This window comes from Pseudopipra pipra, chromosome 7 (assembly GCF_036250125.1).
Source record: "Pseudopipra pipra isolate bDixPip1 chromosome 7, bDixPip1.hap1, whole genome shotgun sequence".
Lineage (NCBI taxonomy): Eukaryota > Metazoa > Chordata > Aves > Passeriformes > Pipridae > Pseudopipra > Pseudopipra pipra.
Genome location: NC_087555.1, coordinates 32,605,024 through 32,627,759, shown reverse-complemented (window position 1 = coordinate 32,627,759; position 22,736 = coordinate 32,605,024). Strand labels below are relative to the sequence as shown.

Here is a 22,736-nt window from a genome sequence, read left to right as displayed (position 1 = left end):
TGGCTGTGTCCCCCCCTTGTGCACCCCCAGCCCCCTCACTGGTGGGGTGAAGTAAGAGGCAGAACAGATCTTGGCTCTGTGTAATGTCTGCTCAGCAGTAACAAAACATCTTGGAGTTATCAGCACTGTTTCCAGCACAAATCCAAACCAGCCTCATACCAGCTACTGTGAAGATAAATAACTCTACCCCAACCAAAACCAGTGCATACATAAACAATTCTGTATATGGATTTGTAAACTGCAGTTTGGGCTTGGAGGTCAGAGTCTGCCTTTATTGCAGAAAGAATGTTAGACATGTAGAGTAGTATGCTCTTCAAATTCAGTAACTGAAAACTAAGATAACTATTCAGTAAATACCTTGTTTAGAAAGTCCTTTGGAAGCTTTGGAGACACCACAGAAAGTGCTGAATGTTTTGAGATGCTGAGTTAGTTGCATAGCTTGGGTTCCATGAAGACTGGATTCCTGAATCCATATTACCACTGCCTCTATACCTGATCAGTTAATAACTACATTGTGAATATTTTTTTTCTCAAATGAGTGGTTATGAGCAATCATAACTGCTATTTAATTATATATCCTACATATATTTTATTCCTGAGTGATTAATGGCTGATTAAAATGTGTTTTTGGAAAATTGGAGGCATGACTCTCAGAAGAATTTGAATTTGTGAACGTTATAAAACCTTCATTTCTATTAAGTTTCAGAAGCTGAAGAATTAAAAGGAATTTAGAAAAGAAAATCCCACTCAGGCATCACAATCTGACACCCAAAATTGAAACAGACATCTTTTGTATCTGAGGGATCCCTTACTGCACTGCATCTGAAAAACTTTACTTCTCTGGAGGACTTGTGTTTATCACATGAAAATGATCTTCAGCTTCTACAAGCAAAGATGTCATCTCTAATTATTACTTACCATTTTCCAGACAAGCAATTCATGTCATCCAACACTCATTGGGAAAATCAGCATTTCAAAGATCTTCTTTTTTTAATTCTTGTTTGCTTCAATCAAAATTTTGTCACATGTCCTCGTGAAAGATTAGTGTTTATAATCAGTGCTGTAAAGCCCAGATCCAGTTATATCTAGTATTAGATTATGCTATGTTGTATTATTATAGCCACTTGTCCAGTGAACTTTGCAATATCTCTGTGATTCAGGAACCTCCCTGCGTAACCTGTTCCAGTTACCATATGACCCCCTAATAGGAAGAGAAAACAAAAAAGGGTCTTTCTAATGTCTAATTGCTATTTTTCATGTTCTAAGCTGTGTCCATTGTATCTGGACTTTTCATTATGCCACTTACAGGATATGTCTGGCTCCATCTTCTCTCTTGCCTGCAACAAGTACCTTCCTCATTTCATATCACGTATTTGTTGTTACTACCACAGAAAGAGCCTCAATTCCAATTAGTGCCTAATTGTAGTTTTCACTATAAAAAACGAAAATCTAGAATAATTTTTTCTAGAAACTTCTTTTTTTTCTTTTTGTCACCTGACTTTTACTCTTCTTGGTTTGAAATTTCACAGTTCCAAATTGAAATATTTTAAAGTGAGCTCATTTTTCCCTCTTTTTTTCTGTGCGTGTAGGTGTGTGGTGTCATTCCTAGAAAGCATCTTAGACAGAAGAAAAGGCAAACGACAAACTACTGATGGTACTGCCAGTAAAACTTTAAAAGTAACATAATTTCTCAAATAATAATGGTTAAGAAATAGCTGTTTAAGTGTCCCTTTGACACTTTTTTTCGTCGAAAAGCTTATATTTCTTAGAGGAAAGGCATCCCAACGACTAACTCTGTGTCCAGGGGATCAGCAGACTTTTGCCTTTCTTGAAATGGAGAAGGTAATTTCTGAAATAGGCAGTTAGTTCTCTTATCTTTTGAAAGCTTCCAGATGATATTTTATATCACTATTGTTACTCCTTATTTATAAACAGTGAAAACATTTTCTTTTTCAGTATTCTGCAAGGTAGGTGGAAGAGAGAAGATTGGCTTTACATTCTAGAAATTCCCATAAATTATCACTTGTAATTTTAGGTGGATTACTTGCTCTCATAATTTATTGTTTTTACTTTATTTATTAGTGGAAATGGGGAGCATTACACTGCTATTTCCTAGTTCAGCTAACTGAAAACCAGCTTTCTGATAAGTCTCAGTCAGGCCACTGCATTGTACAGCTTCATAGATCAATGTCTTTAGTGATTTATATCTTCTCATTGATTCTAGAAAGCTTGCCATTTCCAGGCTGCAGGGACTGTTTCCATCTCTTGTTTTCTATTGGCTATAGGGCCCATAGTGTTCCATCAAAGGGTTCATCATCAGTGCACTGTTTGTTTGATTTATAGACCAAACTGAATACTTAAAAATAATGGTCAGGGCAGGATGTCATTTAAGATTTGCAAAATACTGTTGGTTTCAGAAAAGCAATGACAGTTTAAAGCAGCTTGAGAAGCTTACACAATGTGGGACTCAGTGGGAAGTTTCTCATTAATTTCTGTGGGAATGGATCTGCAGTGAGCAGCATAATCCTAGTTTCAGTAAGATTTGAATTTTTAGTATTTTTATTGTCTCTGTTGACATAGAGCACTAGAGATGTAGATGAGCCTTTACTGTGGAATTTTCATCAGGCTGCTGTGTTTGCATCCTCTCATGGTACAGGCATGTGTCTTAAATTCATTTGTCTGGGGAGACCCAGAGCAGGGTTATTGCTTTTTTTTTTTTTTTTTTTTAGCTGTCCAGCTTACTTCCAGAGCACCATTTCCATCTGTTACCTTTTCACAGAAATTAAACTGCACTCATCAGCAGGATAGCACTTACTCTGCCTTTGCTGGACTCGGGACTTGGAGAGGATTTTGTTATCCAGATTGAAAACCCAGCCTGCCTGTGACTGTGCAATACATGAGGTATACAGCAGGGGTGTCTTTACTTGAGGTAACACAAGAACTATAGGACTCCAGGGAAAAAGAGGAATAAGCTGCTTTACACCATTGTTTCCTGCCTTTAGCCTGCTCACTTTAGAACTCTCTGTAGGATTTGACCATCATCATGCAGGAGATAATTTCCTCATGCAGATCTCTCTGCCCCTTCCTTCCTTCCTCCCCCAGCAGTCAGCTGCCTTTGATATTAACAGATTTTGCACTCTCCAGAGGTTTCTGTCGTTCCAAAAGCTTTTCTCATCCTCCCTCTTACTTGACTTGACTTTTGGCACAAAGGGTGCCTGTTTTCTTTGCTTCCTTGAGTGTGGATTTTTCACTTTATCCTTACTGGATATCACCCAGGTGGAACTGGTGAAAGTGTCAGGGCAGTGCCCTCAGCACATGACATGTCTAAGCACAATTTCTAAGGTTAGTAGTGTTTTCTTCTGTTCTGCAGCTTTTCCAGGTAGGGTAGGTGACATATCAGGGACCTTTTTAGTCCGTGCCTGAAACTCAGTAATAAACTAGTTTTGGAACTATGTGAGCTGCACTTCAACACTCAGCGGGGGTAACAGTACTAAGTGTCTTGAGGTATTCTAGTGCACATCATAGTAAAACAGGGTGTGTGTTCTTGATTATGCCACTCCTGTGCAAAGTTCATCAGATTTTGTAATTAGAAGATGAATAGGTTACTTCTTTATGTGGCTGGGATTTACGCTGTGAGAAGTTATATTACTCCCCTTTCTGTGATAAAATGTCATAAACTGTGCTTTCTTCTATCTGTCCTTTGAAATTGCTGCCCTGACTTTGTGCAAGAAAGGTGTCCCTGTGCATATGTTTATGTTTTCTTCTATTGTTAGCCACATCTGATTCATATCACATTCTCTCCTAAAAATAATTGTTTGTGTATGAATTGTCATTTTTTGTCATTTTTTCCCTGTGAATTCATTGAAGTGTTTTATCTCCATGCACTCCTTGGGGCAACTTGAAGTAAAAAGGGTTTAATGGTTCCTTTACAGATCCTTGCTTGTTGCATCAGTGAGTAGCAAACAGGAAAAAAATCCCAACTACTATATTTATGGCTCCTTTGTGATCAGGACAGCACTAATGTTGGAAACGTGATGGAATGGCTCTTTGACATTTATGTTTCGGGGGTTAAGAATGAGATCTGTGCCTCATGGTTTGTGTAAGGGTATTCAGTAATTAAGCCCATAGCTTATAAAATTAATTCTTAATTAAAGTTTTAACACAGTAATAATCAATTTCTAAGCTAGTTAATATTTTAAAAAGACATTGTTATAAATGTGATCTGCAGTGCTGATTTTTAATTCAGTTACACTTATGGGTTTTATTTAAGATAATGCCTTGCTATTAACTCTCAAAGAGTTGTATTTGCACAGTTACTCAGGCTGGATCAGTTCTTCATGAAAATGCATACTTTTATGCTTAGACAGAGTTCATGTTGTGCAGTAGTTATGGGAAATGAATCCCACTTATTGACTAACCCAAAGATCATGAAAGTATGAGCCTTTGTATGTAAGAATTATCAGAAAGAAAACTAAATGCTCATTGAAAAACTTCTCTAGGTTTATGTTGACACCCAGTATTTAAATACTGACTTACCTGACATTTTCCATTTTTAATCTGCTCATTAGTTGTCACACTGGATCTGCTCCTGTAGTTAGAGAAGGTGGTTTACAAGGTAGAGCCTGTCCCGTTGGTGTTGTGCTCCAGTGATAGTCCACTCTCTACATCTGTGTAGTTCTCTGTTCCCCTTATGCCTTGTCATTTTGGGCAATGTCAAGCAGGCATTGCCTGCGTGAAGTCTTGGTGTTTTGCTTGCTCTGTCTCACTCTCTCTCTCAACAGAGAACTCAGACACATAATTAATGGAGTTAGCAGGATTCACTGTTCAGTCCTATCCTTTTTATAGACCTCTTGTAAAACACAGTTCACTCAGCAGCAGCAGCAGCTAATAACAACTGAGTCTGACTGGCTTGTAACAGACTGGGGCACTTCTGGAGTTTTTACTGTCTGTTTAGTTCTCTCCAGTCATATGTTAGTGTGGATCTTAAATCAGTATTCATGTAGTAGCTGGATTCTCAGCCCATTATTTAGTAATTCAAATATTAGCTCTAGATGAAGAAAGGTGAAATACATTAGGCATGAACATATGTTAGCTTTTCCTCAATAAAGTGTTTCATGTCTCAGTGGCAAAATGCTTCCATTGAAAGCTGGTATGTTCAATTTTCATTGCAATTTTTAAAGAAGAAAATGGAAGTTATTTTATTAAAAGGATAATGAGTTCTGCTTTTCAAAAATCAAAGTAGATGTAGAAGTTAAGTTGTGAATACACTTGCAGAATTGGCATAGCAACATGTTTCACAGACCCTTCATGACTCCACTTATTCAGTACTTTAATCATGTCACTAACAACTTGCTATTTTTTTATTCATATAAAGGGGAGAATTGAAGATATTTGCAAAGTTAAATTCGTTTGCACATGTGAATAATGACATTTTCAAAAAATCATTTCAGGAAAAGCTGTCAGAAGACAGTAGGAGATGTAAAGAAGGCATGGAAAAAATTCACACACTGGTAGATGAAGATTCAAGAAGTGAAAGCAGCAGCACTGAGGAGGAAAAAGAAAAGACAAAATTGCTATTGGAGCGTTTGAAAGCTTTGGAGGTAAGAAACACAACAATTTCACACATAGAAGACCACCCTTCCCCCTTCCTCATTCATTTATTGGCACTGAATCACCCTGTAGTATTAATCTAATCTTTCACAGTTCACCTGATTTCATGTTATGGGGTATTTTTTTTACGATTCATTTACCAGGGATGAACAAGAAGCTTAGAACCACTAAAAGGATCCCTCTGTAATGTTGAGCACCAGATATCTTTAAAAAGAACTTAATACATTATTTTAATTCCATCAAGATCATTTAACAAGAAAAATTGGTTTTGCTCGATTTTTTTTTCAATTATTAATATTGCAAGACCAATATAGGTGGTTTAACAACTGTCATAAAACCAGTGTTACCTCTTTGTAGTTTAATGCTCAACTTTTAATTGCTGAACTGCTTGCTTGGAAGAGCTCAGGCCTTTTTACTGCTGGATTGCAGAAAATCTATTTCCTTGTAGACCACATGGAAAACTGCACACTCTACGTTTTGAGTTGTTTCTGGAAAATTAGGATCTGCAATAATGCACCTTGTGGTAGTTTCTAACTAAAGTTTTAAAGTTTCCTTAGGCAGCCATGGACAAGGTGCAGGTAAAACTGTAACCACTGTATACGTGAGTTTATTTTGTGCTCCTTGATAGAAGCATGGGTTTCAATATCTATGACTGTGCATATTTTAATTTAATTTTTAAATACTAAAAAGTCACATTTTTAACTTACCAAGTGTCTCCTCCCTTCTTTTCTGTTCAAGTATCTATGTAACATTATAGGTAAGGATAAATGAATGCCTGAAAATGATCATAGTGACATTTTGCCTGTGTAGGGTATTGGTAAAGAAAGAATCATCACTGGGCCTATACATTTGTGGTTAAGTGTGAAGGCTCTTTCACATGATAATTTTTGGATTGAGTTGTACTCTGATCAAATTTCATTTTGAACAAAAATTCTCTTGTTTTTTTTTTCTTGAGGACTGACTTAGTTAAAAGTAAAACATGAACGGTTATAATCATGTTTGGATCTAAATACAGAATCTGAAATCTGAAAGGTATAGACAGTCTCTGCAGTTTTGCCTTAAAGTCTTAGACTGTTTGTAAAATAAAACTATGTAATGTTAAATAATTTTGCCCGGGGGAAAAACCACTTGCTACTAATTTTTTTAGGCCATAAAACTGACAAATGTACAGTTTACTGTAGTCCTGCTTTATCTGTTGATGGAGAACGGTTATGTGTTCCTTGTGGTCTTTTATTTCCAAAAGTGTTCTTGGCTTTGCCTCACTCCTAATCAGTCTGCATGACATTTGCAGTTTTTTATGTCATCAGTTGGTAGGAAGGTGTTCAATAGTGTCACAACCTTTATCAGTTCTGGCAAATTGCCCGGATACATAAGGTAGCCCTAAGGACAGGCAGGATCTAGTTCAGGAAGGGCAATGAAGAAGTCTCCTCACTGGTGTCAGTATTGTGCAGTGGCTTGTTCAAAACCACATATTAGCAAATGTCAATACTCCAAGAATTAATCTGCATAAGTAGTCTAAGGAGCTGTCAAAGTAGAAAGAGGAGCTGCAGGGCCAACATTAATTGTGATCCAATATAATCAAAACAAATTGTTGTTAATTGTCTGTTGTTTAATGTTATGTATTTTTGCACTTTATTTGTCTCTTGAAGAATAAAAATTGTAATGTCAAAGACTGTATGGTTTATTAATTGACATATTTTTAAAGTTGTATGCAATTATCAGTTTTAATTCTTTGCTATTTTCAGAGTAATTATTCTAAATATATTGTTAGTCTATAGAGAAAGAAACAAAAAATTAGTTTGTTAGTTCCTGTGCTGTGGGTGTCAGGATCTTTAATCTTACTTTACATGATTAGATGTTATTGTATCATACACAATTAATAAAATCAGAAAAGCTAATAAGCTGCTTACTGAAGTTGGTCCTCCATCTGCGCCCTCTAGAATCTGAAAAGTGCCTAAAACCAGAAGGTGTTAAAAGTAATAGTCAGAATGTGGGACCTAATCCATTAATATAATTTCATTAGTATCAGCACTATTGAGAAAGTTTTTGACATCTCTTCCTATTAGTTTGTTTTTTTACTCAAGTGTAGCTCATGAAAAGCTGTAGCCTTGTCTGTTAGAGCATTGTAGGATTATTCTTCAGGAATTTCTGGCACTGTGATGAAAACTGTAGTCATCCTGTTGTGTTGGATATGGACCAGGAAATTATCAAATCTAAGAATTAAAAAAGGGATGAGGCTTCATTTTCACAGGAAACTTTCTTTAAATGGCTTCCATATCATGGGAGTATTGTTTAATATTTCTTCTTTTTTTTCTTATATTTGGGTGCAGTCAAATGTATTGCCAAATAAATTTCAGTACCCTTTACGTTTTATTAACTTCTGTTTAACCTAGAAATTTTCTCACTGAATAATACAAATCAGTATAATAAAGTATCTTTGTAGTCAGCCCAAGTAAAAGTTATCATATACTTTGATAAGAGATATCTATACATATTTTCCCATTGCTCCTTTTACCTATAATTTTTTTAAATCCTTTATCATTTACAGCAAATTCTATTTCCACTCTACTGACTGATAAATACCATACGTTTCTAATCAAATGAAACAGATGACAAATAGCAAATGGTTCATACCATCTTGTATCCTATTTTATGTAGTTGAAATTAATCATGATTTCCTGGATATCAAAACTCCTTTGTGCCTTCAGCATTTTTACTTGGCTGCTCTTGAAATGCCATTTAATTTACTTCAGCAGTTATGATCAAATGCCTTCTAACTCTTCAAAAGAAAAAAACATTCTCTGATAACTTCTCTGTGCATTTGGAGTGCTGCAAAAAATGAAATATTAATGAAGTATGGTGCATAACTTGAACTCTGTGGTGGAATTTCATTTAGTTAATCTGCTTTCATCACCAGAGGAATTGCAATTTTTTTAAAAAATTGTAACCAGAAATGTATAAAAATATAACGTATTCTGGACATGCATCAACCCCCAACCAGCAATTTCAGGTATGTGCAGGTATATACACAGTTACAGTAAAACAATAATGTTATATTTGCAAAGTCATATACATACAAGTTGGAAATTTTTCATAAAACCTTAATTTGCTCTCCTGGGTATCTTAGGTGTTATACAGACTCTCACTGCAAGATTGTCTATTACTATTTCTTGTTTCCGGCAAGAACAGTTTACACATTTAGAGTCCACAGAGGAAAGCTTTAAGAATATTCTGTATTAGAAAAACAGTGTCTGTAAAGGCCTTAAGACTGTCCCAGAGCTTTGTTATCCAATATGGAGCCATGGGTTCTCTGCCCCAATTTAGCCTCAAAATGACTGAAATACAGGCTACCCGAGCACCTGCATAATTGCAAGTGATTTAAACTGATACACAGCATTAATGTCAGTCTTAGTCTAAACATGTCTGTAAAAGCCATAGTTACTTTGATTTTAAAAATTTAATCAGTGATAAATACTGTGTCAGCTTTGAAGGCTTATTTAAGTCTGTCATTTGCACAGACATTTATGCAGTGAGGATAATTCGGTATGAATTAGCTGTGTCTGACTCTATGAAATGTTCCATCTCTTTTGGACTTCCTTCTTTGCAACTGAAGTAGTGCAACTTTCTTAGAAATCTTTTGGTTGATTATGAAGAAGGTAAGCTGACAGGGATTGCTTCAAACTAAAAGACTAAGGAGTACTTAATGCAGGTTGTATTGGTGAATGCTTTGCTTTGACAATAAAAAAGGGATTCTGTAAGACGTACAAGTTTTTCTCATGGTGTTGTGTCCTCTCACACTTCATGTCCTCTCAATTCCTCAAGAGAAAAGGGGAGTGTAAGTAGATATTGGATGAAGACTCAAGAAGACTGGGTTCAGTTCCCATCTCAGCTGCAGATGTCCTGCATCCTCAGCAGGCTAATCTATTTGTGCCTGTTGGGTATGCAGTTCCCAGTGCCCGTAGACAGATTTACCCACCATAGTCTGTGACAGTGCATAACCAACACCTTGCTAAAACTGCAGTATTTACATTCAAATTAAAATAAACATTGTCAGCAAAGAAGCGGTTCCCCTGTTTTGCCAAGTGTCCCCTTCCCTTTCTGCAATGGGCATGAGTTCTGTTGGCCTCAGAAAATACTGAGTAAGGACTGCTCACAACCCTGCATTTTTCACCAAACAGCAGCCGCTGGGGTAGCATTAAATTGTAACCTCGAAGTTATCAAATGAAAAGCCTAATTCATATGTGAAAATCTCATTGCTTGCGGGTGAGTGGGACTCAATGAAAGTTTCAGTAAACTAAGCTGCAGTAGAAGCAGTATCTGCTGGGGTAGAGTCACGAAACCACTCTAATTTTAATTAAAGAATTTTGCCCTCTTGCCCTTTGCAGTTCATCATAGAAAGATGTGTTTTGTTTTAATAAATTGAGCTTTGGGAGAAAACTCACTCAGGATAATAAGCTAAATGTTCAAATATATTAGAGGGGTAATTTCCCTTGTATCATCACCATTAAACAAATGAGGAAGTATGTCAAGTATTTCCGATATTATGTTTTTACTACCCTGCAGAGGAAGAAAGACATGATAGCAATGAACTATGAACTATAAAAAAGAAATATGAGAAGGGTACATAATTCCTCTTAGTGGATTGAGAAGATAATTTTGAGTGGGATGCTGGTGGTTTTTACTTTGCTCTTACTTCATTTTCTCTTTTTTTTTTTTTGTCTTCTTTTTTTTTTGTGTACTACAATGTACAATGGTAAGAAAACTAATAATTATTTTCTTTTCCATGGAAAGAGACATACAGGATGATACAGGGGCAAAGAGCCCAAGTTTCTGAAAATAACTGAGGAAAGACATCTTGTTTATTGAAAGTCAGCCACTTCACTGGTGTATAGGAAATTTGAATCACTTGACTTAAAGGCATAGAAATATAATGAAACTTTTAAATATTTTCATAGCAACGTTCTAAATATTTTGCAGCAACCGGTCCTGTTCCAGCCAGTGTATTTAATCTGGTTCATCCACAAGCCTCTTCTTAGCCCAATGCCTTGGCCATCCACATAACTAGATTCATTATGCTGATCAGTCACCAAAGGCCAACCTACTTAATTCTAATTATTGGATTATTTTACTTTTAAATTTTTTCAGGAGGAGACTTTTATAATTAGTTTTCTGAACTGTGCCTAAGAACTCTTTTGTTTTTTATAGAGGACAATGAAGCAAGGAAAGTCTTATTTCCAAACTTACAGAGTGGCTGATAATGAATCAGCACTGACTTGCATCACTGGTTTCAAAAACAGCCAGTTTATTCCATCCCTTTCCAGATAATAGTATTGGCAAACTGTTTTAGCTTTCCAATAACTGAATAAATTTTAAATTAAAACCAAACACGTACCATCAAGCCAAATATATTCTATAATCTGTTGCTGCTTGAACTCGTCTACTGTAAGTCCTCAATGGCTCAGTTGTTCCTAGTCTTTGGGAAGTAAATCTCATGGCTGCTGCCTGTTTCTCCTTGCCTCTATGCCATCTGTACTAGCCCACTCCTGCTGAAGTGTTCAAAAGCAGGTCTTTCCCAGATGTTTGAACCTTCCTCCTGCTGTTCACATCGTCCACTGTGGTTTTTCCATCCATCCTACAAGCTACCCATGAGGGTGTAAAGCTCCATGCTCCATAGTTGGCACAGACTCTGGATAGCTTTCAGTGGTCAATGCACTTTACCAGTTGGGATATGGAAATAATATCGTCATATAGATGAAGACTAATAGAAACCTCTTCTGGGCAGACAGTTCAATTCAGTTAGTATGTGGGGAGTTTTCAAGAGAAGATAATGTATTTCTTGCAGACATGTAAAATATTGATCTTTCTATTTTTCTCTCTCCTTTTACATTTTTTTTTTTCCTAAGCCAGTTGAAATTCATGGCAATTTCTTTTTCAGCATGGAAAAATCAAGATGTTCTCATAGAGATATGAATTTACACAGAGATGTTGAAAATAGCTCTACCCGCTGGATGTAAGAAGAGCTGTTCAGATTGACTCTGCTTGTCATTGCTGTAACCATTTGCTGCTATCATTAGAGAGAGACTGCCAAGCCACTGTTCCACCAAACAGCTCCATCTCCTGAAATGGGAGAGTGCCTTAATATAAATAACTGTACATTAACTCATTGTCTCCATGACTAGTCAGAGACATGGAGAAAGCCATGCATATCTGCATTTTCCTCACTATTCAGTTCAATGAAAGCTTTAAAATGATTTCTAAAATCAACTCTGGTGCCTCCTGGGAATTTTAGTGTGACTAACAGCTGGTAGACTTTTATTTTCTAACTAAGTCTAAGGAAAATAAAAGAATATTGAATTGCATCTCCTATGATGCACTGCAGCAGTGGTTCAGAAGTTGAATGTTTTGGGTCACAATGTGTAGAGCTTCTCAGTTTTTGGCACATGTTGAAAAGGTAAAAACTTTCAGATTGACTCTCTGTTTTCTACTATGCAATGCTCACGAAGCAGTAATCAATTAAAATTTGCTAACTCAGCCAAGTGCCCAACAGAATATGCTGCAACTAGTATTCCTGCTTTGTTATGTCATAAAACTGCGTTTAATTGTTTTAAGTGTACCATCGTGTCATACCCCATCAACTACTTGTATAAAGGGAATTTTGCTGCATATCAGAATTTTTTGCCTTTAGCCTGCTCGTGCAGTAAACTCATGTTTTAATGAAAATTACTCACTTTCTGGCTTCAGATATTTCAGTGAAGCCAGAAAGTGAGTAACTTCCGTATCACACGCATCAGTGTGTCCAAGTGAGGTACAAGGCACACTGAAAAGGCAGAGTGAGTAACTTACACTGTTCCTGATTTGTTCCTTCTCAAGGTAGAATGATATGAAATGCCCTTTTCCAGGGCAGTGAATCCATCATCTTCCAGGTGGAAGAAAATTTCTTATATGCAATTATTTACTTCGCATTAATATTTTAGTCAGGATGCTGTTTAAAATATGCTTTAGTTCACATATAGTGTTGATTCTTTCCTAAATTATGTTGCATGCAGTTGTAAAATTATAGGATCCTCAAGACAGTGTATTGAGATTTGGAATTTTTACCAAAAAAACGAGAACATAGATAAACATTTAATGTTCATTTTAGCACAGCCAAATGTAATTACATACATTCATTGTAAAAGCAGTTTATAAATCCATTTTTTTCTATTATATTCCAAGTTCCAGTCCAATGGCTCTTTTCTTACTGTTATGTGCTACAGAGAAAGCTCTGGGCTACTTACTTGACTGACATAACAAGCGGTCTTTAAATAGTTCAAAGTATTGAATATGGGTGCAAGAATAATGATCTGGTGCCAGAAGGTCTGAGGAATACGTGTAGTTGGCGAAGAAAAGGTAAGTCACAGAAGTCAGGGAAAATCATCTTGGTTTTATTAGTCCTGTCAGATTTTCTCTATTGAAATGAATGTTAAGTGTATTCTGCAAAGAGTCCTTGCTAGGTTGCATTGAAGGAATCTGCTATTTCAGTCTGCCTTTTATATTTTAATGATAGTTTTTCAGTGCCCTTCTTTCCATGTGTCATGCCTTCTTGGAGGTAATCGGTAGATAATGTGACTTACCTTTTTTAGTGATCAGGCATGTGGGACAATTGAAAATTCATTCTCCTTGCTGAATGAAATGAAATTTTCCAACACTGTGTTATAGATCTAGGTGACTGTGTTTATCCCAACACATCTATCATTTCGGAGAGTGAGACTCAGAAGTTTTTTTAAATAGTTTCTCTCAGCTGTTCACTCTGGGCCCAGCTCTACACAAGCCCTTTCTGTGAGCTCCTCATTGCTCACAGTGGCATTTGTTTCAGAGGAAAGATTGTGGGACAGAGATTTTAGTATCACATCCTATATTTTTAATTTACATACTAATGCATGCAATATGGCTGAGAGTAATGACAGTTCTACAGTTCATAAACTAAATAAGTAGTTGCAGTTCCTTTCAAACTAATATTATTTTAAAAATCCCGCTATTCTGTGGATGTTCTCCACTAGTCACATAGGAAATCCCAATTAATTTACCTCAGCTGTTAGAGCTGAATCCCTTACAACTCTTATATAGTAAAATAATTTCTCTTTTAATTTCTCTATACTGACCTTGGAAAATGCTTAAACAGTAATGAGGTCTGCGTAGTGATTCACTTTTTCTTAATTTGGTAGTGATTTCTTTTTTGTTAATTTTGTAGAAATACAGGGATTCTAGGCAGGTATGCTTACACTCACACACATTAATGGAGCTGTGCTGAATTCTAGCATGTAAGGGTCTTGGCTCCTGTGTTGGGAAATGTTTAACTACACATATGAAATCTGTGATCAACATACTCTTGAAATTCAGTATTTGCTGGCTTTATTATGCAGAGGTTTGTTTTATCATAAGGACAGTCTTTTCTTTCTTCCTGTGTTTTGGTTTTGTTGTTGTGGTTTTTTTTTTTAATTTGTTTTGTTTTGTTTTTTAATTATATATTTTATATATTGCCCATCCCTGCCAGTTGTAAGTTGCCTTTCCCCAGGCAGATCCTCCATTCTTTTTCATCTCAGGCTGAGCACCGCCCCTCTGCTTCCCACACCAGGCAGCTAAGGCAGGGTGTGTGCCCCAGGACAGCCCCTGCTCTGCCATGCAGAAGTGACCTTCCCACTGAGACCAAGAGCTGCCATCTGATATTTTTGACGTTTGGGCCCATGTTTCCTGTGCAGGTGGACACGTGCTTAGATTGCCTGGCAGGGCTCTCCAGTTCCGTCTGGGATATACAGGCACATAATGCCATCTAGAGGGCACAGTTTCTTCCCTTCCCACAGGAATACCTGTGATCCCTGCTGGCCTTCCATCTCATGTGGTGGCAGTGCTCGTTCACCTTTGTGATTCATGGATTTTCCTATTCGTCTTCCGGGTTGTGTGTACTCGGACTTGGAAATCATGTAGGAGAACAGAAGCACTTACATGGTAATTACAGCTGTTTCCCTTCAATAAGCCAGCAGGTTTCCTTCTTGTCTTCACTCAAGTGGTCTTTCCCTCCAGAAAAATCCTTCTGATTTTATTTTAAGTGCTCTGCGTGTCAATGTTTAGGTTCTTCAGGAAAAAGTTCTTTTAAATAGAGGAAGCTGGTAAGACCTGGGGTTTTCATTCATCTTTTTGTTATACTGTAAGAAGAAAAGTACTTACATATTGGCTACTTTGCCAGACAAAATCCTCTCTGAAGTTATTGAAGCAACAGTTTCAGGTCAGCTAAGAAGTAGATTTGAGGGTTGTGCATTATGTGCGACTGTTGTGTGTTGCATCTCCCCTGTTGACATACTTGTTTAGCATTTCTCTTAAGAGTTAATGATAAGCTGGAAATGAGTGGAGATAGGCTTTTCAGTGAAGAGGCCATGTAGCTGAAACAGCTAAAGATTCTCCTTACTTGCCTCCAATACCTCTTTTTTTTTCATCTTTTGAACTTTACAGTTTGCTTCTTTAGACCTTAGACATGTGCCAGAGAAAAGCCTGTTGCCTCCTCCTTGATAATTTCCTTCAGTCCTGTATCGTATTTGATGTCATTATACTTTAACTGCTGTTACCAATAATGACTGTTATAATATTTTTTTAATAAGCAATGAGTGTTCTTTCTGTAACCTTAAATCTGATCTGTATCATCAAAAAACAGAGTTTTATTAGATATTGTAGTGTCTCTCCAGTGCCATGCAGAGACAGCTGTTACGTACATACATCCATAAATTTGACTCAGTTAAGGTAGGAGGCATGAAAGAGAGAAAAAGGCTGTGTTACAAGCTTTATAAACAGCGTAGGAATGATGTGTCTTCCTATGGGTTGCTACTGCTGCTGTGCTTTTCACACCTGGGGTACCACTGAATCCCATCAACTTTGACTTAATGTACGTGCCATATGAGACTGTTATTGTCAGACAAAGCTCGGTTTTTTTAAGAACTGCAGGTTTCTTCATTCTCCAAAGTGTGTAGTCTAAGGCTTTTCTTGGACCTCCCAGGGCTGTAGTTTACCAACAAATGTAAGTAAAAGGAACAAAATCTGAGATAAATTGTATATGTTGAAGAGCAAAACTAAGTCAATAATTGAGGAAGTGTTTAATATTACACAGTAGCACTTAATAATATATAATTATAATAGCATTTACTTTCCATGTAGCTGGCTTGAATGTATATGTTTCTGTACAGGTTCATATTTTCTGTTTTCATGAAGTACAAAGCTATAAATTATCCAAGTAGACAAATGGCTCTGGAACATCTCTGTTATGTGTGGGAAGAAGTCTTCCCAACAGGCTTCTCTTTTATGTTGCTGTTATGGGATACATTCTTTTCCTGCCAGTTGACTTCCTTAGAGCTATCCCTATTAATTTAGGAAGATAGCCTGTTTTAATTATATGTCTACCTTAGGAGCAGTGCAGTGTAACAGGAGCAGACCCTCAGAGCCAAGGTGGCATTCTAAGGACCTGACACCCATATTGTGCACATTTTGGGGAGTTCACTTTGACTGAGCTCTAGTTAAGCCCATCAGCAGCTGGGTCTAGTTAAGCCCATCTTTACATTTCATGTAAAAGAAACCCAGTCCATTGGCTCCAAGGCCACACCATAGTGGGAGCTGTAGTCTGGTTGGAAAAATCACCTGAGATCAGGACACTCACTGCTCACCCAAGCCAAAAAGCTGATGTAGGTGGACCTGAGGTCAGCCAGCACAATAGGAGACATTTCATATAACTTGTTAGGATCACAGTCAGGTGATGCCACGTCAGACAATTTCCAAGGGATCCTCATCCCTCTGCATTCATCTTCTTTAAGTGAGCACAGTCTGCACAGGGCAGAAAAAGCAGACAAAACTCCACACTGTTGAAGCTTTTAAAAGACAGAATTTGGGGTCTGACAGAATTTGGGATCTGATTTGTCGTTCTTTTGGGCCAAATAAAATTGCTCTGCAAATTCACTCTTCCACCCTAAATGATTAAAGATTAAATGAATCAGAGCTTTCCATTTAACAAATGTCAGTGCAGAAGCCAACGTGCTGTGTATTGCTGTGTGGAGCGAGTGGCATTGCCTGCTACTTGCTGTGCCTATAAAAACAAAAGAGAAAAATGTTCCAAGCTCCCAGGAGAAACAAGGTGATGTTTGCAAATAGAGTTTCATTTCAGTTAGCGAGAAATGAGCAGTAATTTTGTGATTCAGTTACTGGGAGTTAGCTATTGGCTACCAAACAATTGCTGCGCGTTATATGGCATTTGATTCTCTCCCTACCTGTCCCGCTCCGCTTTGCTTCATGCTCTCTTAGCTGGGAGGGAGAGAAATAACAGGAGCCATCAAAAGAAGTTCATTTTGAAATACCTGGGGCAGTTGACTTATGGGTGACTTCTGATGAAGAGAGTGAAATTGCAGGAAACATTGCCTTCAGAAATAACCCAGTGCTCCCCTGTAGTTAAAACAGAGAAACTTGTTATAAATTTATGCCAGGAACTGTGAAACAGTCTACATTAATAGCTTATAGTGCTGGAAACCTTTTAACTTGAAGTCTGTAAAGGAATAGAATAAAGTGATTCAGCATAGGAGAAGGAAAATTTTATATTTTATTATGTTTTTAAATATTTTGTGACAGTATCAATTATAACATCACATAATATTTTACATCTATTGCATAGTATAGCAAAGAAAAGTAATTATTTTTCTCAGAATTCAAATAACAATTTTTAAAATGGAAAACCAGTTGTACCTTTTTTTTCCATTTCATAAAAAGTCATACATGCTTCTTTGGAGGAAAAAAAAAAAGATTATCCCCCTTGGATAGCAGAAAACTGGTATGAGTTTCCAGTCATGCAGCCAGTGAATGTGACATTCAAATATATGGGATCAGTGTTTTCGGGACTGTCAGCTTAAAATCCTCTTATTTCATAATTACTTTTGTTTGAACTAAATGAAGAAACTTAGGATAAATAATTAGGAAAAAATATTTCTTGATAAATATTCAGCATCCACTTTCTCTGAAGACAGAGCAAAACATCTGTTGTTTTACCTTTCAGTGAGCTCCAAAATAATTGGATATCAGATACAATTGTGTTGTAGATTATACATTAAATGACACATAGAAAAAAACCAGAATGCAATAAAGCTCTGAATCTTGCTATCATCAGCGCCAATGAGCACAGTCAGTTGCTCAATTTCCCTGGGGAAGGGGAATGGGTGAATGGGGAGGAGGTTAGTGTTGGTGTTCCTACAAGACAGTGGCAAATTTAGCTCCAAATTTGAACTGTTTATTAAAATTCAACAGCAGCCCTTCAGATCAGGTTCACAGACCAGCCCAGAAGTACCATTTACAGAATTAAAGCCATTTTTTGCATTGACCTATGAAATCATATTTTATTTTTGTTCTAATGATATGAGAAAAGATATATAAAAACTACTTTAAAGGAGAATAACTGCTATTGAGAAAAAGAATTTATAGAAATTAAAATAAAAAAAAAATCCTGAATATACACGTGTAGAGCCATTCTCTCACTCCTCTCTGCAACTGGACAGAGGAAAGAAAATGTAACAAAGGGTTCATGAGTTGAGATAGGGACCAGAAGAGGTCACTTAGTGATCACCATCATGGGCAAAACAGACTCAAAGTGGGGTTATTAATTAAATTTATTACTAAAAGAATCAGAGCAGGAGAATAACAAGTATAATCTTAAAGACACCTTTCTCCATCTCCTTCCCAAGTTCTACCTCCTCCCCCCAGTGTCACAAGGAGATGGAGAATGGGAGTTAAGATCAGTTCATCACAAGTTGTTTTCTGCCTCTGCTCTGAGAAAGGAGTCCTTCCCCTGCTCCCCATGGGGTCCCTCCCATGGCAGGCAGTCCTCCAGGAACCTCTCCAGTGTGAGTCCATCCCACGGGCAACAGTTCACAAACTGCTGCCACCTGGGTCACTTTTCCATGAGGTGCAGTCCTTCAGGCACAGGCTGCTCCAGTGTGGGCCCCCAGAAGGGCCACAAGTCCTACCAGGAGAACATCCTCCACTGTGGGCTCCTCTCCCCACAGGTCAGCAGATCCCTGCCAGGACTCTGCTCCAGCATGGGCTTCCCATGGCTTAGCTTCCTGATACTTCATTTCAACGTTTTCTACCTGATTCTCTTGACCATAGTTTTTAATTTATCTCAGTTTTTAAAGAAAAATAAGTCACTTTTTAAAAAAATCAATTGGATTACAAAATTATATTCTATTCCTGGATTTAATAGTTTAGTGTGATCTGCCAAAATTTGAAAAGGCAAATTAAATTTGCTAAAAGAAATATGTAAATTCTTGAATTTCAGCTTTTGAAGAAAATGAGCTTAAGGCCTTTGTGACTTATTCCTATGCATAGATATTGAGATGTCTCCTGTAAAGACAGTTTGTCCCTTGGTTGTCTTTTTCCTTACCCACTTCTCAGTGACAAGAATCAGTAGTAGTATGGCCTGTTTGTGCTATGAACACCTCAGCAGGACAAGTGGGGGAAAATAAGAAGTAGTTTCTGTTGGAATAAAGATGCCCAATGACTAATTTTCGTACAGAGATCTGAAATGTCCTATTCAAACTCCACATTAGATGAACCTTGAAACTGAGTGTGCTACTTAGGGAGGTGTGGATAATGGAATCACAGAAAATACAAAACTGTCACTGTGCCAGTAAGCTCATTGTCAAAATTGCAAAGCTTTGAAGGATAACTCATTTACAGTAAATTCTGAAGTGGCCTTTTTATTGCTTGAAAAACTATCCTAGAATGTGTGAGTTTTCCTCAAGATCTGAATTAAAAAATAAAAAAGAAAAAGAAAACTCACCTTTTTTAAACTTTTGAAAAAGAGGTTGCCGTATGTATCATTTCAGAAGGATTCAAAGCCAGAATTTTGTTCCTAGTTTCAAACTTCTCTAAAATGTTTCCATTCAAAGCAACGCAAATATTTTCTTTGAAAATGACTTCACTGTTTTTTATTGAGGTTCAGCATTGTATATACAGATAAACCACTTCTGTAAAGTGGTCTTAAACTATTCTTTACTGATTTCAAATAATTACTATTTCAAAGGATTAGAATTTCCCTTTGCAAGAAAAATTGAATGCAACTGACCAAATGTGATGTGATTAATTCATATAGGAGTTTTCAATGCAAAGATACTTATGGATGTGCTACATACCAGTTGATGTACACAAAATACCATTTCAGATTAAACAGGTCCACACTGCTTGCCTTTGTCTGCCTGTGTTAATTGTAGGAATCAGTATCACTTACAATTTTAGGATCTCATACTTTTTTTTAATGGACCAGGGATTTTATTTTTAGTTCTCTGAGAGAGGAAATAACTGCCTGTTAATATTACATGGGAAAGCACAGTAAGTCTGTCAGAGTGAAATGCTCTCAGTTCTTAAGGAGAACAGTTCCATAAGGGAACAAATCATTTAAAACAAGAGAAAAAAAAAAGAATGAGATGGAACAGCTGCCTCTCGTTCACAGTTTGCAAGGGGAAGGATCACTGAGTGTAAATATTGGAAAATCAGAAAATAAACAAATTTTACAACACACACAATGTTCCTTGCATAAAAATTTAGTCTTATTTCTAACATTTGTGTGGTGGCATCATGGCCTGTGATGTGGTGTCCAGGCACACACTTTTAGGGAGACACCCTGTACTTTTGGAACAGTGGCGGTTTTGAGAAAGGTGGATGAGCTTCATCATTCCTCCCTCCTGACTGGCCCAGTCAGTGTTGCTGACAACATTGGCTTCACACAACTTCATGCAGAGGAGGAGTGAAAAAATGGGAGTCTTCCTGTGACTTTTGACTCTCCAGGCTTGTACTTCTGTGCTTTATCAAGTGTATATGCCTTATATAGGCCATGTATGTATGTCTTTAACATTAGGAAATAGGGATTTATACTACCTGTTTTTGCTTATTTAGATCTCTTTTACTCCTTGTCCTCAAAAAAAATGTTTTATATTGTGATCATTTGGAAAAATTTTGGTGAAAAAAGGAGGACATCTTTCATAATTTTAATCTGTTTGTTCAAAGGCCTATATTGACAGTGCTTTACCAGTGGATGTATTGTAAGTCTATTATTATCTCTACCAGTAGAGTAGAATTCTTCTACTGGTAGAATTTGCTGTTTTCTACAATTTGCATGCTGGTAAACATACAACACTATTATTGATATATCTGCTAGTAGCCTAGATATTTATTTGCTCAAACACAAGCCTGTGGTTATGATGCAGTCTGTTTTGCTAAATCTATTCCTAACCTTCTCTTTAAAATGTCAGCTCCAAACATATCTGTGGTGTCAGAAGGGAAAATGTTGAAGGTTTTAAAAGCTTGTCATTCTTAACTACTTTAGAGTTAACAAAAAGAAAAAAAGACAAATATTGCAATTCTTGAACCAGCTGAAAATTGTCAGCCCCAACATCTGGAAAATGAAAAAAAAAATAAATAAAGGTATTTCACAGAGGAATTCCCAGGAATATGAGGGTTGCTTTAGTCATTTTTTAGGACACAGTCTCATCAGCAGTGTATGAATCCCATTTGATTTTGGTTTGTTTGATTCAACCCCTGATGTTCGTACATTTATCAAATATAAGTAGATTTGAAGGATTAAACTCAGTTATACCCTTCTTTCAAAAGGGAGGCTTCATATTAGATTGAACACTGTTGTTTCTTCTTGTATGAACTGGTAAACACTCAACAGACAGGAGAAGATCTCCATGGTTATGAGCCCTGTCCAGGACTCTGGTTGGAGTCTTTCCCTGTGACTTGCTGAAAATCTGTAGATAAATGAGCAAGGTCTGTGTCCTGATCTCTGGCAGCATGAAGTTGGCACTAATTTGAAAGCTGTTACATAATTTCTTCTGTAAATTCATGTTTAAATACATGAATCTGCTCATCAATAATTGGTGAAACATCATATTCAGCTGCACAGACTTTGGGCTGCTTTTCATTAGGAACATTTAAACCTGAATTTTTAGTTTTAGTTTTATGATGTTGAATAAATATTTTCTTATTTCTTGCATACATTAGTAGAAGGTTATACTGGTCCCTATGTGTCTACAAACCCATTGGTAGCATGGCTATAACATAGCATGGTGAGACAGACTGCTTTTGAGATCTGTCAGTGGCTTGTTCTAATGTCATTTTGTAGCAGTAAAGAATTTAAAAAAATATTGTTGAAATTGTGAATTGCAAGAATGATCCCTACCAGTGCTGCCCAGTAAGGCTTAATGTGGCCTTTTTATAGACAAAATTTTAATTGACACGTGCATGATTCTGTGTTTTCTTATTTAATGTCACATATGTATTACTTCTATGCCATGTTTTAACTGAATGGGAATTGAACAGTGGCAGAGTATTTCAGATAAAATGTTTTGAGTGGGGTTAAAGATAATAGTCTATCACAAAAAAAAAAAAACCAAACCAACCAAAAAACCAACATAAGAAAATAATACAACTGAGAAGGTTGAAGGCGCCCTTTTGTTTTGTAGCAAGTGTGAGAAGACTGGCTGTCATCATATCACTACTTTGTCCTTTTAGTGGTTTTTTTCCCCCATCTCCATTATCCAGAAGAATTGATTAAGAGCAGGACATTAGAAAAAACTCCACACTTTACTTAAGTATCAGTCCACTAAATTTACTGCATCAGTAGCAAGCACTCCCCAGTGTCAGTGTCCTGGAGACAATGGAATTGGCCAGTGGGAAATGGTTTTTTAGTCCTAGAATTAAATTAAGGCTTTTGTTGCTACAATTATGTTGATTTAAAAACACAGATCTACTTTTCAGTACTTCTGACCAGCATAACTATAGTGTTAAACTTTTCTCTGGCAATTTGTTGGATTAGTCTTTCAAAGGACAAATTTTCTGCATAACGGGGGCTGAATAATAAAAAAAGTTTCCTGTGGCCAAAGACAAGGTAATGGTTCAAGTGGTAAACCCTTCCTAGAGCAGCAGCTTACCAAAAATGCTCTAAGGACCTAAGGAAAAAGTGCAACAACATTACTTCTTTCTTTGCCAACAACAGGTTTTGACCTCTCATGTACGCTGCATGAAGCTGTGACCACAAAATATGCCAAATCAGAGCCTGAATGCAAGAAAAA

The 22,736-nt window shown here is 36.9% G+C and overlaps 1 protein-coding gene across 9 annotated transcripts in view; it reads left to right on the top strand.

Moving 5' to 3' along the window:
• Positions 1-22,736, top strand: part of NCKAP5 (NCK associated protein 5) — a 395,107-nt gene that overhangs the window by 267,783 nt on the left and 104,588 nt on the right. For all 9 annotated transcript variants that reach the window (XM_064661544.1, XM_064661543.1, XM_064661545.1 and 6 more), the window contains one exon: positions 5,451-5,600. In XM_064661544.1, the coding sequence (XP_064517614.1) occupies positions 5,451-5,600 (150 nt within the window). The remainder of the gene's footprint in view (positions 1-5,450; positions 5,601-22,736) is intronic.